General features: G+C 44.2%; 1 protein-coding gene across 14 annotated transcripts in view; it reads right to left on the reverse strand.

Annotated features, from left to right (window-relative positions):
- Positions 1 to 18,413, reverse strand: part of LOC106560530 (microtubule-associated serine/threonine-protein kinase 2) — a 329,712-nt gene that overhangs the window by 76,371 nt on the left and 234,928 nt on the right. For all 14 annotated transcript variants that reach the window (XM_045687861.1, XM_045687862.1, XM_045687859.1 and 11 more), the window contains one exon: positions 9,636 to 9,727. In XM_045687861.1, the coding sequence (XP_045543817.1) occupies positions 9,636 to 9,727 (92 nt within the window). The remainder of the gene's footprint in view (positions 1 to 9,635; positions 9,728 to 18,413) is intronic.

The following is an 18,413-nucleotide window of genomic DNA, read 5'->3' on the forward strand; positions in this document are numbered from 1 at the left end:
CTGTCAGCCCTCAGGAGACCCCTAACAGCCACAAGCTGCACGTCTGGTTCTGTGGATCTGAATGTACAACGTGTGTGTAGTCTGCAACGCAATAAGCAGGTTTAGGAAATTCTAGGAAAATGACAGGCATATCGTAATCCCGCGGTTCACGTGTGCGTATTGAACTGTAGGGGGCGTAATGAACGACTTCGATAACATACTGTGTACCGTTGCATCTCTAATCTGTATACGTCTCAGGAGACAAATTATTTTACTGCAGCAGCACAAAATAACACTACTGCTCTCTCAAAGCTATCACCCTTTTATGAAGCCTTCAGCTATTCAAGATGGCCTTTGGCAGCAATTCGCTAATTTCAGTTTATTACAAATGTCTCGCATATGTAGACTTGTATAGGGAAGGTATAACTGGTTTTGGGGGAATTGGGGGACTCTCGTTGATCATTATCTTAATTGTGTTGTAGTTAGTTAGCTGCTAATGTTCCCCAAGGTTGGCACACAGCTGGTATGGCAGAGGGGCAGCCAGATGGGGCAGAGACTGAAACTGGTACTAGGTCTGTTGCCACGGTAACAATAGCCACAGCATCTTTCTGGGCAGAAACAGTCAACTGAAGGACATAGAGAGAAAGAGAGAGATAGAGAGGGAGGGAAATACCACTGTGTTGATTATGGATGCTGCTCACGACCTGCCAGTTCCCAGCAGCCACAAAACCATCAGTAGGAAGAGACGCTGAGAGCAGTCCGCCTCTCTCTCCCTCAAATGTGCTCTCTCCTCGTTTGTCTCAGTGTCTCTCTGTCCGTATATATTCTCTCTGTTACTCTCTTTTCTGCATTCTTACACTCCATTGGCGTCACTCCCTACTGTTCCTGTGTGCTGGCATTTCTCTCTACTCTCTTCCTCTCCTCTTCAGTGTCTATGTCCTCTCTGTCCCTATATGTCCTCTCTGTTACTCTCAACCTCTGTCTCTCTCTCCCCCATCTTCCCTCTCTCTCCTCCTCCCTCTCTCTCTTCAGAACTCAGTTCATATGAGCCCTACCCAGGGGGAGATAAGTAGTGAATGCGATTAGAGTCTGGAGCCACTATGGTGACAGAGACTTTTACAAAGCATTATCTGGTTTCCTGGGACACAGCATCCCTTTTATGTGTTTGTATGTGCGTGTGGGTAAGAGCAGCATCGTGACACAGAAAAGTTACACAAGAACATCTTGTCTCAGAGTGCTGTGATCAGAGAGCCTTTTGAGCCAAGAGACCACACTTCCAGCCTTTATGTGTGTGTGTGTGATTGACAGGCTATTCAGTTTCATTATTTCCTGTTGAGGAAATTAGATGGTTGTGATTACATATCAGTAAATGTCAGCTGGCTCAACTTCATCCACCAATAAGAAAGCAAGGCAGTAGCCCCCGTGTTGACAGTGTTGTGATTTCCTGTCCGCCTGTCTCTCTCTCGCTCCTTTCATCCTATCCCACCATTTTCTCTCCTCTTCTCTCTACCTCTCATGATTTCTGTCTTTGGAAGAGGGGTGTGTGTGTAGCTTTGCAAGCTGTCAGAGCATTCACCTAAACCTGTCAGATTACATTAGGCTGCTGCATCAGGGCTGGAGACACACTTGAATGGAGACAAAAAAACGAACACACACACACACACACACACACACACACACACACACACACACACACACAGTTAGATAACACTGACTCCGATTACACAACCAGTGAACACTATGTACTGTATGTGTGTGAGTACTCTGTACGGTGCGAGTACTCTGTACGGTGCGAGTACTCTGTACCGTGCGAGTACTCTGTACAGTGCGAGTACTCTGTACAGTGCGAGTACTCTGTACTGTGCGAGAACTCTGTATGGATTATGGGTGCAAGTACTCTGTATGGTACGAGTACTCTGTACTAGAGATCGACCGATTAATCGGAATGGCCGATTAGGGCCAATTAGGGCCGATAACAATCGGTATTTTTGGACGCTGATTTGGCCGATTCTTTTTAATTTTAATATATATATTTTTTAGACCTTTATTTAACTAGGCAAGTCAGTTAAGAACACATTCTTATTTTCAACGACGGCCTAGGAACGGGGGTTAACTGCGTTGTTCAGGGGCAGAAGACAGATTTTTACCTTGTCAGCTCGGGGATTCAATCTTGCAACCTTACGGTTAACTAGTCCAACGCTCTAACCACCTGCTTTACATTGCACTCCACGAGGAGCTTGCCTGTTACACGAATGCAGTAAGAAGCCAAGGTAAGTTGCTAGCTAGCGTTAAACTTATCTTATAAAAAACAATCAATCATAATCACTAGTTAACTACACATGGTTGATGATATTACTAGTTTATCTAGCCTGTCCTGCGTTGCATATAATCGCTTAGGTACACGTTGCTCCAACCATAAACATCAATGCCTTTCTTAAAATCAATACACAAGTATATATTTTTAAACCTGCATATTTAGTAAATATTGCCTGCTAACATGAATTTCTTTTAACTAGGGAAAATTGTGTCACTTATCTTGCAACAGAGTCAGGGTATATGCAGCAGTTTGGGCCGCCTGGTTCGTTGCGAATTGTGAAGACTATTTCTTCCTAACAAAGACAGCCGACTTCGCCAAACGGGGGATGATTTAACAAAAGCGCATTTGCGAAAAAAACACAATCGTTGCACGACTGTACCTAACCATAAACATCAATGCCTTTCTTAAAATCAATACACAGAAGTATATATTTTTAAACCTGCATATTTAGCTAAAATAAATCCAGGTTAGCAGGCAATATTACCAGGTGAAATTGTGTCATTTTGCGTTCATTGCACGCAGAGGCAGGGTATATGCAACAGTTTGGGCCGCCTGGCTCGTTGCGAACTAATTTGCCAGAATTTTACGTAATTATGACATAACATTGAAGGTTGGGCAATGTAAGAGGAATATTTAGACTTAGGGATGCCACCCGTTAGATAAAATATGGAACGGTTCCGTATTTCACTGACAGGAAAAACGTTTTGTTTTCGAGATGATAGTTTCCGGATTCAACCATATTAATGACCTAAGGCTCGTATTTCTGTGTGTTATTATGTTATAATTAAGTCTATGATTTGATATTTGATAGAGCAGTCTGACTGAGCGATGGTGGGCAGCAGCAGGCTTGTAAGCATTCATTCAAACAGCACCTTCGTGCGTTTACCAGCAGCTCTTCGCAATTCTTCAAGCATTGCGCTGTTTATGACTTCAAGCCTGTCAACTCCCAAGATTAGGTTGGTGTAACCGATGTGAAATGGCTAGCTAGTTAGCGGGGTGCGTGCTAATAGCGTTTCAAACGTCACTCGCTCTGAGACTTGGAGTAGTTTTCCCCCTTGCTCTGCATGGTTAACGATGCTTCGAGGGTGGCTGTTGTCGATGTGTTCCTGGTTCGAGGCGAGGTAGGAGCGAGGAGAGGGACGGAAGCTATACTGTTACACTGGCAATACTAAAGTGCCTATAAGAACATCCAATAGTCAAAGGTATATGAAAAACAAATCATATAGAGAGAAATAGTCCTATAATTCCTATAATAACTACAACCTAAAACTTCTTACCTGGGAATATTGAAGACTCATGTTAAAAGGAACCACCAGCTTTCATATGTTCTCATGTTCTGAGCAAGGAACTTAAATGTTAGCTTTTTTACATGGCACATATTGCACTTTTACTTTCTTCTCCAACACTTTGTTTTTGCATTATTTAAACCAAATTGAACATGTTTCATGATTTATTTGAGGCTAAATTGATTTTATTGATGTATTATATTAAGTTAAAATAAGTGTTCATTCAGTATTGTTGTAATTGTCATTATTACAAATAATATTTTTTTGGTAATTTATTTATTATATATATATATATATATATATATATATATATATAAAAAAAATAATCGGCAAAATAATTGGTATCGGCTTTTTTGGTCCTCCAATAATCGGCATCGAAAATTCATAATCGGTCGACCTCTACTCTGTACGGTGCGAGTACTCTGTATGGATTATGGGTGCGGGTACTCTGTATGGTGCGGGTACTCTGTATGGATTATGGGTGCGAGTACTCTGTACGGTGTGAGTACTCTGTATGGATTATGGGTGTAAGTACTCTGTATATGTGGCTTGCTGAGTGGATCCATGCTGTGTTGGCACTTTGCCATGTCATGGAACTGTTGTCTCCACATGCAGTGGTTCCGGCTCTCTGCCCGTGCGCGCAGACAGACAGACAGACAGACAGACAGACAGACAGACAGACAGACAGACAGACAGACAGACACTAATGTCACAGAACAGCAGAGCCTCCAGTCCCTGACGGTGCAGAGCTCTGTGTGTATTCTATGTTCTAATTGGGTCGTATGTGATACTATATTTTCTGGAAGACCAGGTGGAGTTTTCGGCTGTAAACCCCCCTGATAGAAATGGCATGCTGTGATGAACTGCAGTGGATGGGCTTGGAAGATATTAACTTTAGCTTAGAAAAGACTAGAGAAAGACCACGTTTGATGAGGGTTCGTCAGATCCATTGTGTGAGTGAGTGAGTGAGTGAGTGAGTGAGTGAGTGAGTGAGTGAGTGAGTGAGTGTGTGAGTGTGTGTACTTGTTTTCCTACCTTATTGGGACCCCAATGTCCCAACAATACACCCAAATAGTCTGATAAGATAGGAACATAATAACTTTTTTCACATCCTGAATTTGTTCAAATGCTATTTTGAGCATAAAGTGGAACTGACTGCATTTTTACTACTTTGCAGATATGAAACAAATAGATCATTATAATATCAGTCAAAAATATACAATTCCCAGTTTATGCTTCAAAACCAACTTTAGAAGAGGTTTTAAAAATAGGTTCCATCACGTACAGTAAGGCATTGTTGGCAGAATACACAGATGCAGTTCAATGCATGATACACGGATGCAGTTCAATGCACGATACACAGATGCAGTTCAATGCACGATACACGGATGCAGTTCAATGCACGATACACGGATGCAGTTCAATGCACGATACACGGATGCAGTTCAATGCACGATACACAGATGCAGTTCAATGCACGATACACGGATGCAGTTCAATGCACGATACACGGATGCAGTTCAATGCATGATACACAGATGCAGTTCAATGCATGATACACGGATGCAGTTCAATGCACGATACACGGATGCAGTTCAATGCACGATACACGGAAGCAGTTCAATGCACGATACACGGATGCAGTTCAATGCACGATACACGGATGCAGTTCAATGCACGATACACGGATGCAGTTCAATGCACGATACACGGATGCAGTTCAATGCACGATACACGGATGCAGTTCAATGCACGATACACGGATGCAGTTCAATGCACGATACACGGATGCAGTTCAATGCACGATACACGGATGCAGTTCAATGCACGATACACGGATGCAGTTCAATGCACGATACACGGATGCAGTTCAATGCACGATACACGGATGCAGTTCAATGCATGATACAAGGATGCAGTTCAATGACTGATACATGGATGCAGTTCAATGACTGATACATGGATGCAGTTCAATGCACGATACATTTCTTGGTAGTCCAAAAAATATTGGTATCAGGTTGTAAATCACAGGTGTCCTGGTAAAATGTTTGCAGCCAAACCCCATTTGGGATGCACTGATTCAGTTTCAATAACTCCATATTTTGAACAAAAACGGACAAGTGTAACTAAGGCTGGGAATGTCAATACAATCAAACTAGCAAGGGCAATGATCACAAGTCAGTCATAACGTGGCTAATAGGCTAGCGCACGTGTGTCAAACACAAGGCCTGTGGGTTGAATTGGACACACAAGCGAGTATAAATTAGTCAAAAGTTGAGTCATCTCCTGAACTTCATGAAATTACAGCCTGATGCGCTCGCATCGGTGAATTCAACTTCAATTGCGCTGCTTTCGTGTGTCTTGTTTACATCGTGCAGCGGAGGGAAAGTGTACAGACACATGCCACAGTCCTAGCTAGGCTACTTAAATGTTGCAGTCTGGCTTCAGGTTTCAAAGCATGTCAATGAATAACCAAAACCTGCAACAAAACACCATGTAAAAGAGAAAAATGTAGGCAGCATTACAGCAACATGTTGAGTGGACCATACATTCAACCACACTGGTGATCCATGCAGTGTAAAACAAAGACAGCTACACTGGTGATCCATGCAGTGTAAAACAAAGACAGCTACACTGGTGATCCATGCAGTGTAAAACAAAGACAGCTACACTGGTGATCCATGCAGTGTAAAACAAAGACAGCTACACTGGTGATCCATGCAGTGTAAAACAAAGACAGCTACACTGGTGATCCATGCAGTGTAAAACAAAGATAGCTACACTGGTGATCCATGCAGTGTAAAACAAAGACAGCTACACTGGTGATCCATGCAGTGTAAAACAAAGATAGCTACACTGGTGATCCATGCAGTGTAAAACAAAGACAGCTACACTGGTGATCCATGCAGTGTAAAACAAAGATAGCTACACTGGTGATCCATGCAGTGTAAAACAAAGATGGCTACACTGGTGATCCATGCAGTGTAAAACAAAGATAGCTACACTGGTGATCCATGCAGTGTAAAACAAAGATAGCTACATTTTTGTTATGTGGCATTATTATATACTTTACAAATATTATTTTACTATTTAGTTTTAATATGTTAAAATCCTGTGTACATTATAAAGGGACATTTTTTTTTTAAATACAAAGAAAGTACAAAGAAAAGTATGCCTGGCCCGTGATTTTGTTGTGTTATTTCTTTTTTCCCTCTTTTCTATTTTACTCCCTTTTTTCTCCCCAAATTCGAGCTTGTCTGTTCACTGCAACTCCCCAACCGGCTCGGGAGAGCCAAAGGCGGAGTCATGCCTCCTCCGAAACATGACCCGCCAAACCATGCTCCTTAACACCCGCCCGCTTAACCCGGAAGCCAGCCGCACCAATGTGTTGGAGGAAACACCATTCAACTGGCGACCGGGGTCAGCCTGCAGGCACCCGGCCCGCCACAAGGAGTCGCAAGAGCACGATGAGCCAAGTAAAGCCACCTGACCAAACCCCCTGGGCCAATTGTGCGCCATCCTATGGGACTCCCAGCTACGGCCGGTTGTGACACAGCCCGGGAATGAACCCGGGTCTGTAGGAATGCCTTTAGCACTGCGATGCAGTGCCTTAGACCGCTTCGCCACTCGGGAGAATCCTTGTTGTTTTTTCAATATGGTCCATGCGCTGATTGTGTCTGACACCCCTGATCTAGCGTATCCATTTATGTAGCTTGCTATTTATTTAGCAAGCTAAAAACACATTGCCTAACATCAACAAGCTCGCTAGCTAGCTGCTGGGAGGATGTCATGTCATTGGAGAAGTGGGTGAGTGACTGACTCATTTTTCATTGGCTATAGCTACAGATGCTACAGGTATTATTTGGTTAGCTGGCAAGAAATGTGAATCGCTTTGCTAGCTAGCTATGCTAAACTTGAACGACTGTTATCCACAGTTAGCATATATCTTAGTTGGCAATCAAATGTATTTGGCATCGATCAAATGGGCGGGCAGGCATGCAAGTTCCCATTCAGTTGTCAAAACGTGTGTTGGGACAAGCATGCATTTGCAGGCCAGCTGCAGAAGGACGAGCAGGCTACTATTCCCCATGGTTTATCAGTGCAATTCTGACAGTCAACTAGCTGAAAAAGTTTTAGAGGATTTATCCAATGTTCCTTCGTTAGATTTTAGCTCATCTTGCTCTGGCTAGCATTAGTTGTTGATCTTGTTGTGCATAGCTGAGGGGGAGAGAGCCTACATTTTCATGGTTGTTTGATCAAAAGGATTGTGACGTCCCCAAATGTAAAACTCCTGTGGTATTTACAGTGCATTCGGAAAGTATTCAGACCTCTTGACTTTTTCCACATTCTGTTAACTTACAGCTTTTTATAAAATGGATTAAAAAATATACAAATCCTCAGTCTACACAGTGATAATGACAAAGCGAAAAATGTTTTTTTTTTTTTTGAGTAAAAAAATTAAACCTTATTTATGTAAGTATTCAGACCCTTTGCTATGAGACTTGAAAGTGAGCTCAGGTGCATCCTGTTTCCTTTGATCATCCTTGAGATGTTTCTACAACTTTATTGGAGTCCACCTGTGGTAAATTCAATTGATTGAAAAATACTTGGAAAGGCACACACCTGTCTATAAGGTCCCACAGTTGACAGTGCATGTCAGAGCAAAAACAAAGCCATGAGGTCGAAGGAATTGTCTGTAGCGCTCCGAGACAGGATTGTGTCGAGGCACAGATCTGGGGAAGGGTACCAAAACATTTCTGCAGCATTGAAGGTCCCCAAGAACACAGTGGCTGCCATCATTCTTAAATGGAGGAAGTTTGGAACCACCAAGACTCTTCCTAGAGCTGTCAGCCCGGCCAAACTGAGCAATCGGGGGAGAAGGGCCTTGGTCAGGGAGGTGACCAAGAATCCGATGGTCACTCTGACAGAGCTCCAGAGTTCCTCTGTGGAGATGGGAGAACCTTCCAGAAGGACATAAATCTCTGCAGCACTCCACCAATCAGGCTTTTATGGTAGAGTGGCCAGACGGAAGCCACTCCTCAGTAAAAGGCACATGACAGCCCGCTTGGAGATTGCCAAAAGGCACCTAAATGACTCAGACCATGAGAAACAAGATTCTCTGGTTTGATTGAACTCTTTGGCCTGAATGCCAAGCATCACGTCTGGAGGAGACCTGGCACCACCCCTATGGTGAAGCAAGACCTGTTTTTGCTTTGTCATTATGGGTAATTGTGTGTAGATTGATGAGGGAAAAACACAATTTAATTGATTTTAGAATAAGGCTGTAACGTAACAAAATGTGTAAAAAGTCAAGGGGTCTGAATACTTTCTGAATGCACTGTATATATTTGCAGAAATCCATTCAGGTGTATTTTATGGCTTTTTGTAAATGTGTTCTAATGATCTAAAGTCACGCTGTTGCTACTGTCTATAAACACAGTCCAGTTCAAAGTGAATGATGGCAGGCTATTTCACTAATGCCCATGTGGCATATTGCTTATTTCCATGTTGGCTTACTGTAGCTCTGATTGGCTATGGCATACCGGTCTATGTAGACTCCGTTCCTGGACAGATTATTTTATTTGGTTTTATTTACTGCAGTGTCTATTAAGTGTCCAAACACACAGCCTCTTTCCCACACTGAATTTTCACAAATGCCTTCCCAAACGTTCGATGAATTTATGAAAACGTGAAAATGACCATAATGTAAGTGCTCGCTCATCAGAACATTCTTCCTGGGGTGTATATGAACAGATTTTAATCGAATGTTATGTTGCTAAAACCACTTTAAGGGTTAGGTTAACGGTTTTGGGGTTAAGGTTAGGTTTACGGTTTTGGGGTTAAGGTTAGGTTTACGGTTTTGGGGGTTAAGGTTAGGGTTAATGTTTTTGGAGTTAAGGTTAAGGTTAGGGTTTTTGGGGTTAAGGTTAAGGTTTTTGGGGTTTAGGTTAGGGTTAAGGTAAATAGGATTCTTAATGGTCAAGCATTTTTACTCCCCCAAAAGTCCTGATATTTCACTAAAATAAAGCTGTGTGTGTGTGTGTGTGTCTTACCTGGGTGTCCATGTAGTGGTGAGTGTGGTCTGGGTAGTGTCGGAGAGGTACTGGACGTCACAATCAGGCTCTTCCTGTTACTGGTCCGACAGCTGGGGAGAGAAGAGACACACACACACTTACAAACAACAACAACAACACACACACGCCGAGGAACTACATTTCATTCAATTGGATGACCAATAGGAAGTTTGCTCTGAACCGGGCGCAGATTTCCAATACATCTGGAGCCAGTTGAACAACACTATCATTCTCATAATGTGTTCTTCTATCTACATACCATTCCTCAACCGCATTCCCTCTTTCAGTGTCCACAGAACAAATAATAAGTGGCTTCTTTAAGACTCCTTACTCCAATCAGGTTAGATGTTACAGTAGACCAAGTTAATCAGGTTACAGATTACAGTAGACCAAGTTAATCAGGTTAGAGGTTACAGTAGACCAAGTTAATCAGATTAGAGGTTACAGTAGACCAAGTTAATCAGGTTAGAGGTTACAGTAGACCAAGTTAATCAAGTTAGAGGTTACAGTAGACCAAGTCAATCAGGTTAGAGGTTACAGTAGACCAAGTCAATCAGGCTAGAGGTTACAGTAGACCAAGTTAATCAGGTTAGAGGTTACAGTAGACCAAGTCAATCAGGCTAGAGGTTACAGTAGACCAAGTTAATCAGGTTAGAGGTTACAGTAGACCAAGTTAATCAGGTTACAGATTACAGTAGACCAAGTTAATCAGGTTAGAGGTTACAGTAGACCAAGTCAATCAGGCTAGAGGTTACAGTAGACCAAGTTAATCAGGTTAGATGTTACAGTAGACCAAGTTAATCAGGTTACAGATTACAGTAGACCAAGTTAATCAGGTTAGAGGTTACAGTAGACCAAATTAATCAGATTAGAGGTTACAGTAGACCAAGTTAATCAGGTTAGAGGTTACAGTAGACCAAGTCAATCAGGCTAGAGGTTACAGTAGACCAAGTTAATCAGATTAGAGGTTACAGTAGACCAAGTTAATCAGGTTAGAGATTACAGTAGACCAAGTTAATCAGGTTAGAGATTACAGTAGACCAAGTCAATCAGGCTAGAGGTTACAGTAGACCAAGTTAATCAGGTTAGAGGTTACAGTAGACCAAGTTAATCAGGTTAGAGGTTACAGTAGACCAAGTTAATCAGGTTAGAGGTTACAGTAGACCAAGTTAATCAGGTTAGAGATTACAGTAGACCAAGTTAATCAGGTTAGAGGTTACAGTAGACCAAGTTAATCAGGTTAGAGGTTACAGTAGACCAAGTTAATCAGGTTAGAGGTTACAGTAGACCAAGTCAATCAGGTTAGAGGTTACAGTAGACCAAGTTAATCAGGTTAGAGATTACAGTAGACCAAGTTCAAGGAACAGTGTAGCAGCTCCACACACACCCATCCATGAAAGCATCCCAGCTGACCCCAGAGTGTCTCTCTCTCCAGACCCCACTCAGCACAGCTGTATAGTACTCCCTGCCCACTGCTCAGACCGGCACACTATATTGGGGTGACTGACCAAGGAGGGTAAGTGAGAGAGAGAGAGATGGAGAAAGGATGGTGTGTGTGTGTCCGTCCATCTGTCCGTCCGTGGGGACGGTGTGTGAATGTGTGTTAGGCTTGGGCGGTATGCCGGGATATTGTCAATACCGTCCAAAAAACAAAAGTATGAAAACTGGATATTGCCCAACCCTAGTATGTGGTAGGTACGCCTGGACAGTGGGTGAGTTTGTGAGCAGACATTTACACATTGTGCTGCTCACTGATGCGAGAAATGTTACTGTGCCCTTCACAGTCCATCCAGAGGAAACAACATAGAAACACAGTGACTAGAACAGCAGAACCATGGAGAGCTCAGGCCAGGAGAGGTCTGATTATAGATCTGTGCTTCTAGTCACGTTCTTAATCAAGGTGGAACACCTCACTGTTGTGTTGTGGTTTCATGAGTGTCTATAATAAGCCAGTAAGCTAATTGCAGTAAGACGACTAACATAAAAACAGCTGCAGAGCTCAGTGAAGTATCTTTGCAACAATAGCTGCTAGCCTAGTGCTGCTGCAATGACACGAAACAGGTACACACACACAGCAAACTAACACTGCCATCAGTCAGCTCTGCATAATGTATGTCTCTCACAGCAGGTGGTCTACAGCAGAGAGTCTGCAGAGGAGAGATGAGGAAGAGAGGAGAGGAGAAAAGAGGAAGATGAAGGAAAAGAGAGGAGATGGGCGGAGGATAGAGGAGAGTAGTGGTAAAACCCAGCCATCACTACAGAAATCTAGCAGCATATAGCTGGCACTCTTGTCAACTGAGGTAGATGGAGAGAGGTAGGGATGGAGAGATGGAGAGAGGTAGGGGTGGAGAGATGGAGAGAGGTAGGGGTGGAGAGACGGAGAGAGGTAGGGGTGGAGAGACGGAGAGAGGTAGGGATGGAGAGACGGAGAGAGATAGGGGTGGAGAGATGGAGAGAGGTAGGGGTGGAGAGATGGAGAGAGGTAGGGGTGGAGAGATGGAGAGAGGTAGGGATGGAGAGATGGAGAGAGGTATGGATGGAGAGATGGAGAGAGGTAGGGGTGGAGAGATGGAGAGAGGTAGGGGTGGAGAGATGGAGAGAGGTAGGGATGGAGAGATGGAGAGAGGTAGGGGTGGAGAGATGGAGAGAGGTAGGGATGGAGAGAGGTAGGGGTGGAGAGATGAAGAGAGGTAGGGGTGGAGAGATGGAGAGAGGTAGGGGTGGAGAGATGGAGAGAGGTAGGGATGGAGAGATGGAGAGAGGTAGGGATGGAGAGATGGAGAGAGGTAGGGATGGAGAGAGGTAGAGGTGGAGAGACAGAGAGAAGGTATAGTAGGGATGAGAGATGGAGAGAGTTAGGGGTGGAGAGATGGAGAGAGGTAGGGGTGGAGAGATGGAGAGAGGTAGGGGTGGAGAGATGGAGAGGTAGGGATGGAGAGAGGTAGAGGTGGAGAGACAGAGAGAAGGTATAGTAGGGATGAGAGATGGAGAGAGTTAGGGGTGGAGAGATGGAGAGAGGTAGGGGTGGAGAGAGGTAGGGGTGGAGAGACGGAGAGAGGCAGGGATGGAGAGATGGAGAGAGGTAGGGATGGAGAAATGGAGAGAGGTAGGGATGGAGAGACGGAGAGAGGTAGGGATGGAGAGATGGAGAGAGGTAGGGGTGGAGAGACGGAGAGAGGTAGGGGTGGAGAGACGGAGAGAGGTAGGGATGGAGAGATGGAGAGAGGTAGGGGTGGAGAGAGGTAGGGATGGAGAGATGGAGAGAGGTAGGGGTGGAGAGATGGAGAGAGGTAGGGGTGGAGAGATGGAGAGAGGTAGGGGTGGAGAGATGGAGAGAGGTAGGGGGTGGAGAGATGGAGAGAGGTAGGGATGGAGAGAGGTAGGGGTGGAGAGATGGAGAGAGGTAGGGGTGGAGAGATGGAGAGAGGTAGGGGTGGAGAGATGGAGAGAGGTAGGGGTGGAGAGATGGAGAGAGGTAGGGATGGAGAGAGGTAGAGGTGGAGAGACAGAGAGAAGGTATAGTAGGGATGAGAGATGGAGAGAGTTAGGGGTGGAGAGATGGAGAGAGGTAGGGGTGGAGAGAGGTAGGGGTGGAGAGACGGAGAGAGGCAGGGATGGAGAGATGGAGAGAGGTAGGGGTGGAGAGAGGTAGGGATGGAGAAATGGAGAGAGGTAGGGATGGAGAGACGGAGAGAGGTAGGGATGGAGAGATGGAGAGAGGTAGGGGTGGAGAGAGGTAGGGGTGGAGAGACGGAGAGAGGCAGTGATGGAGAGAGGTAGGGATGGAGAGACGGAGAGAGGCAGGGATGGAGAGAGGTAGGGGTGGAGAGACGGAGAGAGGTAGGGGTGGAGAGACGGAGAGAGGTAGGGGTGGAGAGACGGAGAGAGGTAGGGGTGGAGAGACGGAGGGAGGGTATAGTAGGATGGAGAGAGGTAGGGGTGGAGAGACGGAGAGAGGTAGGGGTGGAGAGACGGAGAGAGGTAGGGGTGGAGAGACGGAGAGAGGTAGGGGTGGAGAGACGGAGGGAGGGTATAGTAGGATGGAGAGAGGGTATAGTAGGATAGAGAGATGGAGAGAGGGTATAGTAGGATGGAGAGAGGATATAGTAGGATGGAGAGATGGAGAGAGGGTATAGTAGGATGGAGAGAGGGTATAGTAGGATGGAAATAGGGTATAGTAGGATGGAGAGAGGGTATAGTAGGATGGAAATAGGGTATAGTAGGATGGAGAGAGGGTATAGTAAGATGAAGAGAGGGTATAGTAGGATGAGAGAGGGTATAGTAGGGTGGAGAGAGGGTATAGTAGGATGGAGAGATGGAGAGAGGGTATAGTAGGGTGGAGAGATGGAGAGAGGGTATAGTAGGATGGAGAGAGGGTATAGTAGGGTGGAGAGATGGAGAGAGGGTATAGTAGGATGGAGAGAGGGTATAGTATGGTGGAGAGAGGGTATAGTAGGGCGGAGAGATGGAGAGAGGGTATAGTAGGATGGAGAGAGGGTATAGTATGGTGGAGAGAGGGTATAGTAGGGCGGAGAGATGGAGAGAGGGTATAGTAGCATGGAGAGATGGAATAGTAGGATGGAGCGATGGAATAGTAGGGTGGAGAGATGGAGAGGTACAGTTTAAGAAGAGAAGGAGAAGTGAAAGAGTGTGAAGGAGCGAGTACCTGAAAGAGTGTGAAGGGAGGACAGAGAAATGAGAGGGACTAGAGAAACACTCACTCCACCACTCTTCATCTTACGTACTATATTTAACAACATCCTGTTTAGAGAGAGAAAAGCAGGACTAAATCAAAATACAAAACTAGCCCCAGGAAGGCCTTGGTACATTGACAGGGTAATGGTTAGATAGCAGATTTGTGGAGGCAGACAGGCAGGAGGAGCGTGAAATGAATGTTCTGTAATTACAGTCATCCAGATAGGAGCTGCTTCTCTTCTCACCATGTGTAAGGCTGTTTCTACATGTAGTCCTCTTTAAAGTGAACTGGGGTAAAACAAAGAGAAAAGAAGCAAAAGATCTCCGTTGTATTCACACTGCTCTTGCCTTGGAATAAGGACTCAACTCTTTTGCCAGTTCACTTCACCTACATTGCTATGTTTAGAAAGAAACCCAGATCTTTTTTCCAACATTCACTCTGGGTTTTTAAAAAGTTCAGGACAAGCCATTCAATCAGAATGTGTTATCGGACAGCTAGATATACCTACTTACATTTTGGAAGCTAATAAACTCAGCAAAAAAAGAAACGTCCTCTCACTGTCAACTGCATTTATGTGTAAATATTTGTATGAACATAAGATTCAACAACTGAGACATAAACTGAACATGTTCCAAAGACATGTGACTAACAGAATTGGAATAATGTATCCCTGAACAAAGGGGGGGGGGTCAAAATCAAGAGTAACAGTCAGTATCTGGTGTGGCCACCAGCTGCATTGAGTACTGCAGTGCATCTCCTCCTCATGGACGGCACCAGATTTGCCTGTTCTTGCTGTGAGATGTTACCCCACTCTTCCAGCAAGGCACCTGCAAGTTCCCAGACATTTCTGGGGGGAATGGCCCTAGCCCTCACCCTCCGATCCAACAGGTCCCAGACGTGCTCAATGGGATTGAGATCCGGGCTCTTCGCTGGCCATGGCAGAACACTGACATTCCTGTCTTGCAGGAAATCAGCCATACTACTCGTTCTGTGCGTGGTGGCATTGTCATGCTGGAGGGTCATGTCAGGATGAGCCTGCAGAAAGGGTACCACATGAGGGAGGAGGATGTCTTGCCTGTAACATTGAGTTTGCCTTCAATGACAATAAGCTCAGTCCTATGATGCTGTGACACACCGCCACAGACCATGACGGACCCTCCACCTCCAAATCGATCCTGCTCCAGAGTACAGGCCTCGGTGTAACGCTCATTCCTTCAACGATAAAGGGATTGTGCATTCCTGGTGTAACTCGGGCAGTTGTTGTTGCCATCCTGTACCTGTCCCGCAGGTGTGATGTTCGGATGTACCAATCCTGGGCAGGTGTTGTTACACGTGGTCTGCTACTGCGAGGACAATCAGCTGTCCTTCCTGTCTCCCTGTAGCGCTGTCTTAGGTGTCTCACAGTACGGACATTGCAATTTATTGCCCTAGCCACATCTGCAGTCCTCATGCCTCTTTGCAGCATGCCTAAGGCACGTTCATGCAGATGAGCAGGGACCCTGGGCATCTTTCTTTGGTGTTTTTCAGAGTCAGTAGAAAGGCCTCTTTAGTGTCCTAAGTTTTCATAACTGTGACCTAAATTGCCTACCGTCTGTAAGCTGTTAGTGTCTTAACGATTGTTCCACAGGTGCATGTTCATTAATTGTTTATGGTTCATTGAAAAAGCATGGGAAACTGTGTTTAAACCCTTTACAATGAAGATCTGTGAAGTTATTTGGATTTTTATGAATTAATTTGAAAAACAGGGTCCTGAAAAATGTTTCTTTTTTTTGATGAGTTTAGATTGCATTTCATTAAATTATGAGACATACTATGAGACATCATACATGTAATCAGAAGCTCCTATTAACATGAAAATTGCTAAAAGAAAAAAATAGCAATAGAATTACTAGTCACTAATAATATTTAAATAATGCTTGACTCATCTCATATGTATATACTATATTTTAGTCAATGCCACTCCGACATTGCTCAATCTAATATTTATATATTTCTTAATTCCATAATTTTAATATTAGATGTGTGTGTGTATTGTTGTTAATCGTTGTTAGATACTACTGCACTGTTGGAGCTGCAGTAGGAACACAAGCATTTCGTTACACCCGCAATAACATCTCCTAAATATATGTATGTGACCAATAAAAATGTTATTTGATTTGAGAATAAATAATTCTGTAATTGAAAATTGAACATCCAATGTAGGCTACTGCCCCTTTAAGAGCTAGAATAGATGTTCTACCCTATGTTGTGATTCTCACCAAACATGTTATCTTCTCACGCTATTCAAACCCCACTATCAATAAACAGCTGATGAAGCTCTATTAGCCTACCTTTGGCATGTTCACACTGCACAACAAATTAAACAAACTGCACTGAGTTCACAAAAAAATTCTTAAAGGGACCAAGTGTGAAAACACCATAATATCATGACATACTGGTTCACTTCTCTCAGTCCAAATCAGATATATTAAGGTTTTCTGAGGGTTTGAAAGCTCATGTCTCAGCTCAAACCAATAACTTCATTGCTATTTCATTCTTTCCATCTCTCTCTCTCGCTCTCTAACATGCACACACCCGAGCCAGCTCCCAGAGGTTATAAGTATGTTTGATGAAAGGAACTTTTATTTTATCAGGTGGTGATGTAGAATTCCTGAGGCAGTAACTAAGTGTTACTGATGAAGAGCAGAATAGCTGAATTACCTGCCAGCTCCGTGGAGGGAACATCCAGCTACTGCTAATACAACTATAATAGCTACAGTGGCTTCAGACAACATTCACACCCCTTGACTTCTCCCACATTTTGTTCTTTAACATCCTGAATTTGAAATGGATTAAATTTAGATTTTGTGTCACTGGCCTACACACAATACCCTATAATTTCTTGTAGAACATTTTCAAAATTAATACAAAATGTAAATCTGAAATGTCTTTAGTCAATAAGCATTCCCTTTGTTATAGCAAGCGTAAATAAGTTCAGGAGTAAACGTGTGTTTAAGAAATCACATAATAAGTTGCATGGATTCATTATGTGTTCAATAATAGTGGTTAACATGATTTCTAAATGACTACCTCATCTCTGTACCCCACACACACAGTTATCTGTAAGGTCCCTCAATCGAGTAGAACATTTCAAGCAGAGATTCAACCACAAAGACCAGGGACGTTTTTCAATGCCTCGCAAAGAACGGCACTGATTGGTAGATGTGTAAAAATAAAGGTTAGACTTTGACAGAGTATTTTGTGTAGATCTTTGACCTAAAATGAGAATTAAATCAATTTTAATCCCACTTTGTAAAAAACAAAATGTGGAAAAAGTCAAGGGATGTGAATACTTTCTGAAGGCACTGTAGCTACAGTACTTCTCTCTCTAACCAAGTATTTGGTACCTCTCTCTAACCAAGTGTTTGGTACCTCTCATTCTAACAAGGTGTTTGGTACCTCTCTCTCTAACCAGGTGTTTGGTACCTCTCTCTCTAACCAACTAGCTCTCACCTTGGGCCTGTCCGACAGCCTCCTTTCGGAACTATCGGCCAGGCCTCAGGCCAGGCTGCCAAGCCTCTTGCCTGGAAAACTGGAGACGCAGGACGAGGACCACCCCCACCAGCTCTCGGTGTGGACTTGCAGGACATGTGCAAATACACTGCAGACAAGCTGCTGATTCCCTGGCCCAACGCAGTAGAAAAGACCACCATGACCTGCTACAAGGTTAAGAGGCTACCCAAAGCCCAATGGCCAGCCAGGCAAATCCTACCAATCTCACCAGAATGCCTGGAGGAGGTTACACCCGGTGACTGTGTTGACATGGAAGGGCTTGCCCCCCTGTCAAATCCCTGGTGGCTTCCCATTTATACCCCAGCCAGAAGTCCTCCATGACTTTGATTGGTCCCACTCTACCGATCAAGTATGAATGTTTCCAGTCCACCACGACAGAGAAGGTCTACAGGTCTGTCGCCACAGCGGTGAGGTCTCTCAGCATACCAAGCTGAGCTACAGGAGGAGATAGTGGTCACGCCGGAGCAGGGTCTGTGGGACGAGATCTGCATTGCCACAGACCTCAACCT

Source organism: Salmo salar, chromosome ssa10 (assembly GCF_905237065.1).
Source record: "Salmo salar chromosome ssa10, Ssal_v3.1, whole genome shotgun sequence".
Classification (NCBI taxonomy): Eukaryota; Metazoa; Chordata; class Actinopteri; order Salmoniformes; family Salmonidae; genus Salmo; species Salmo salar.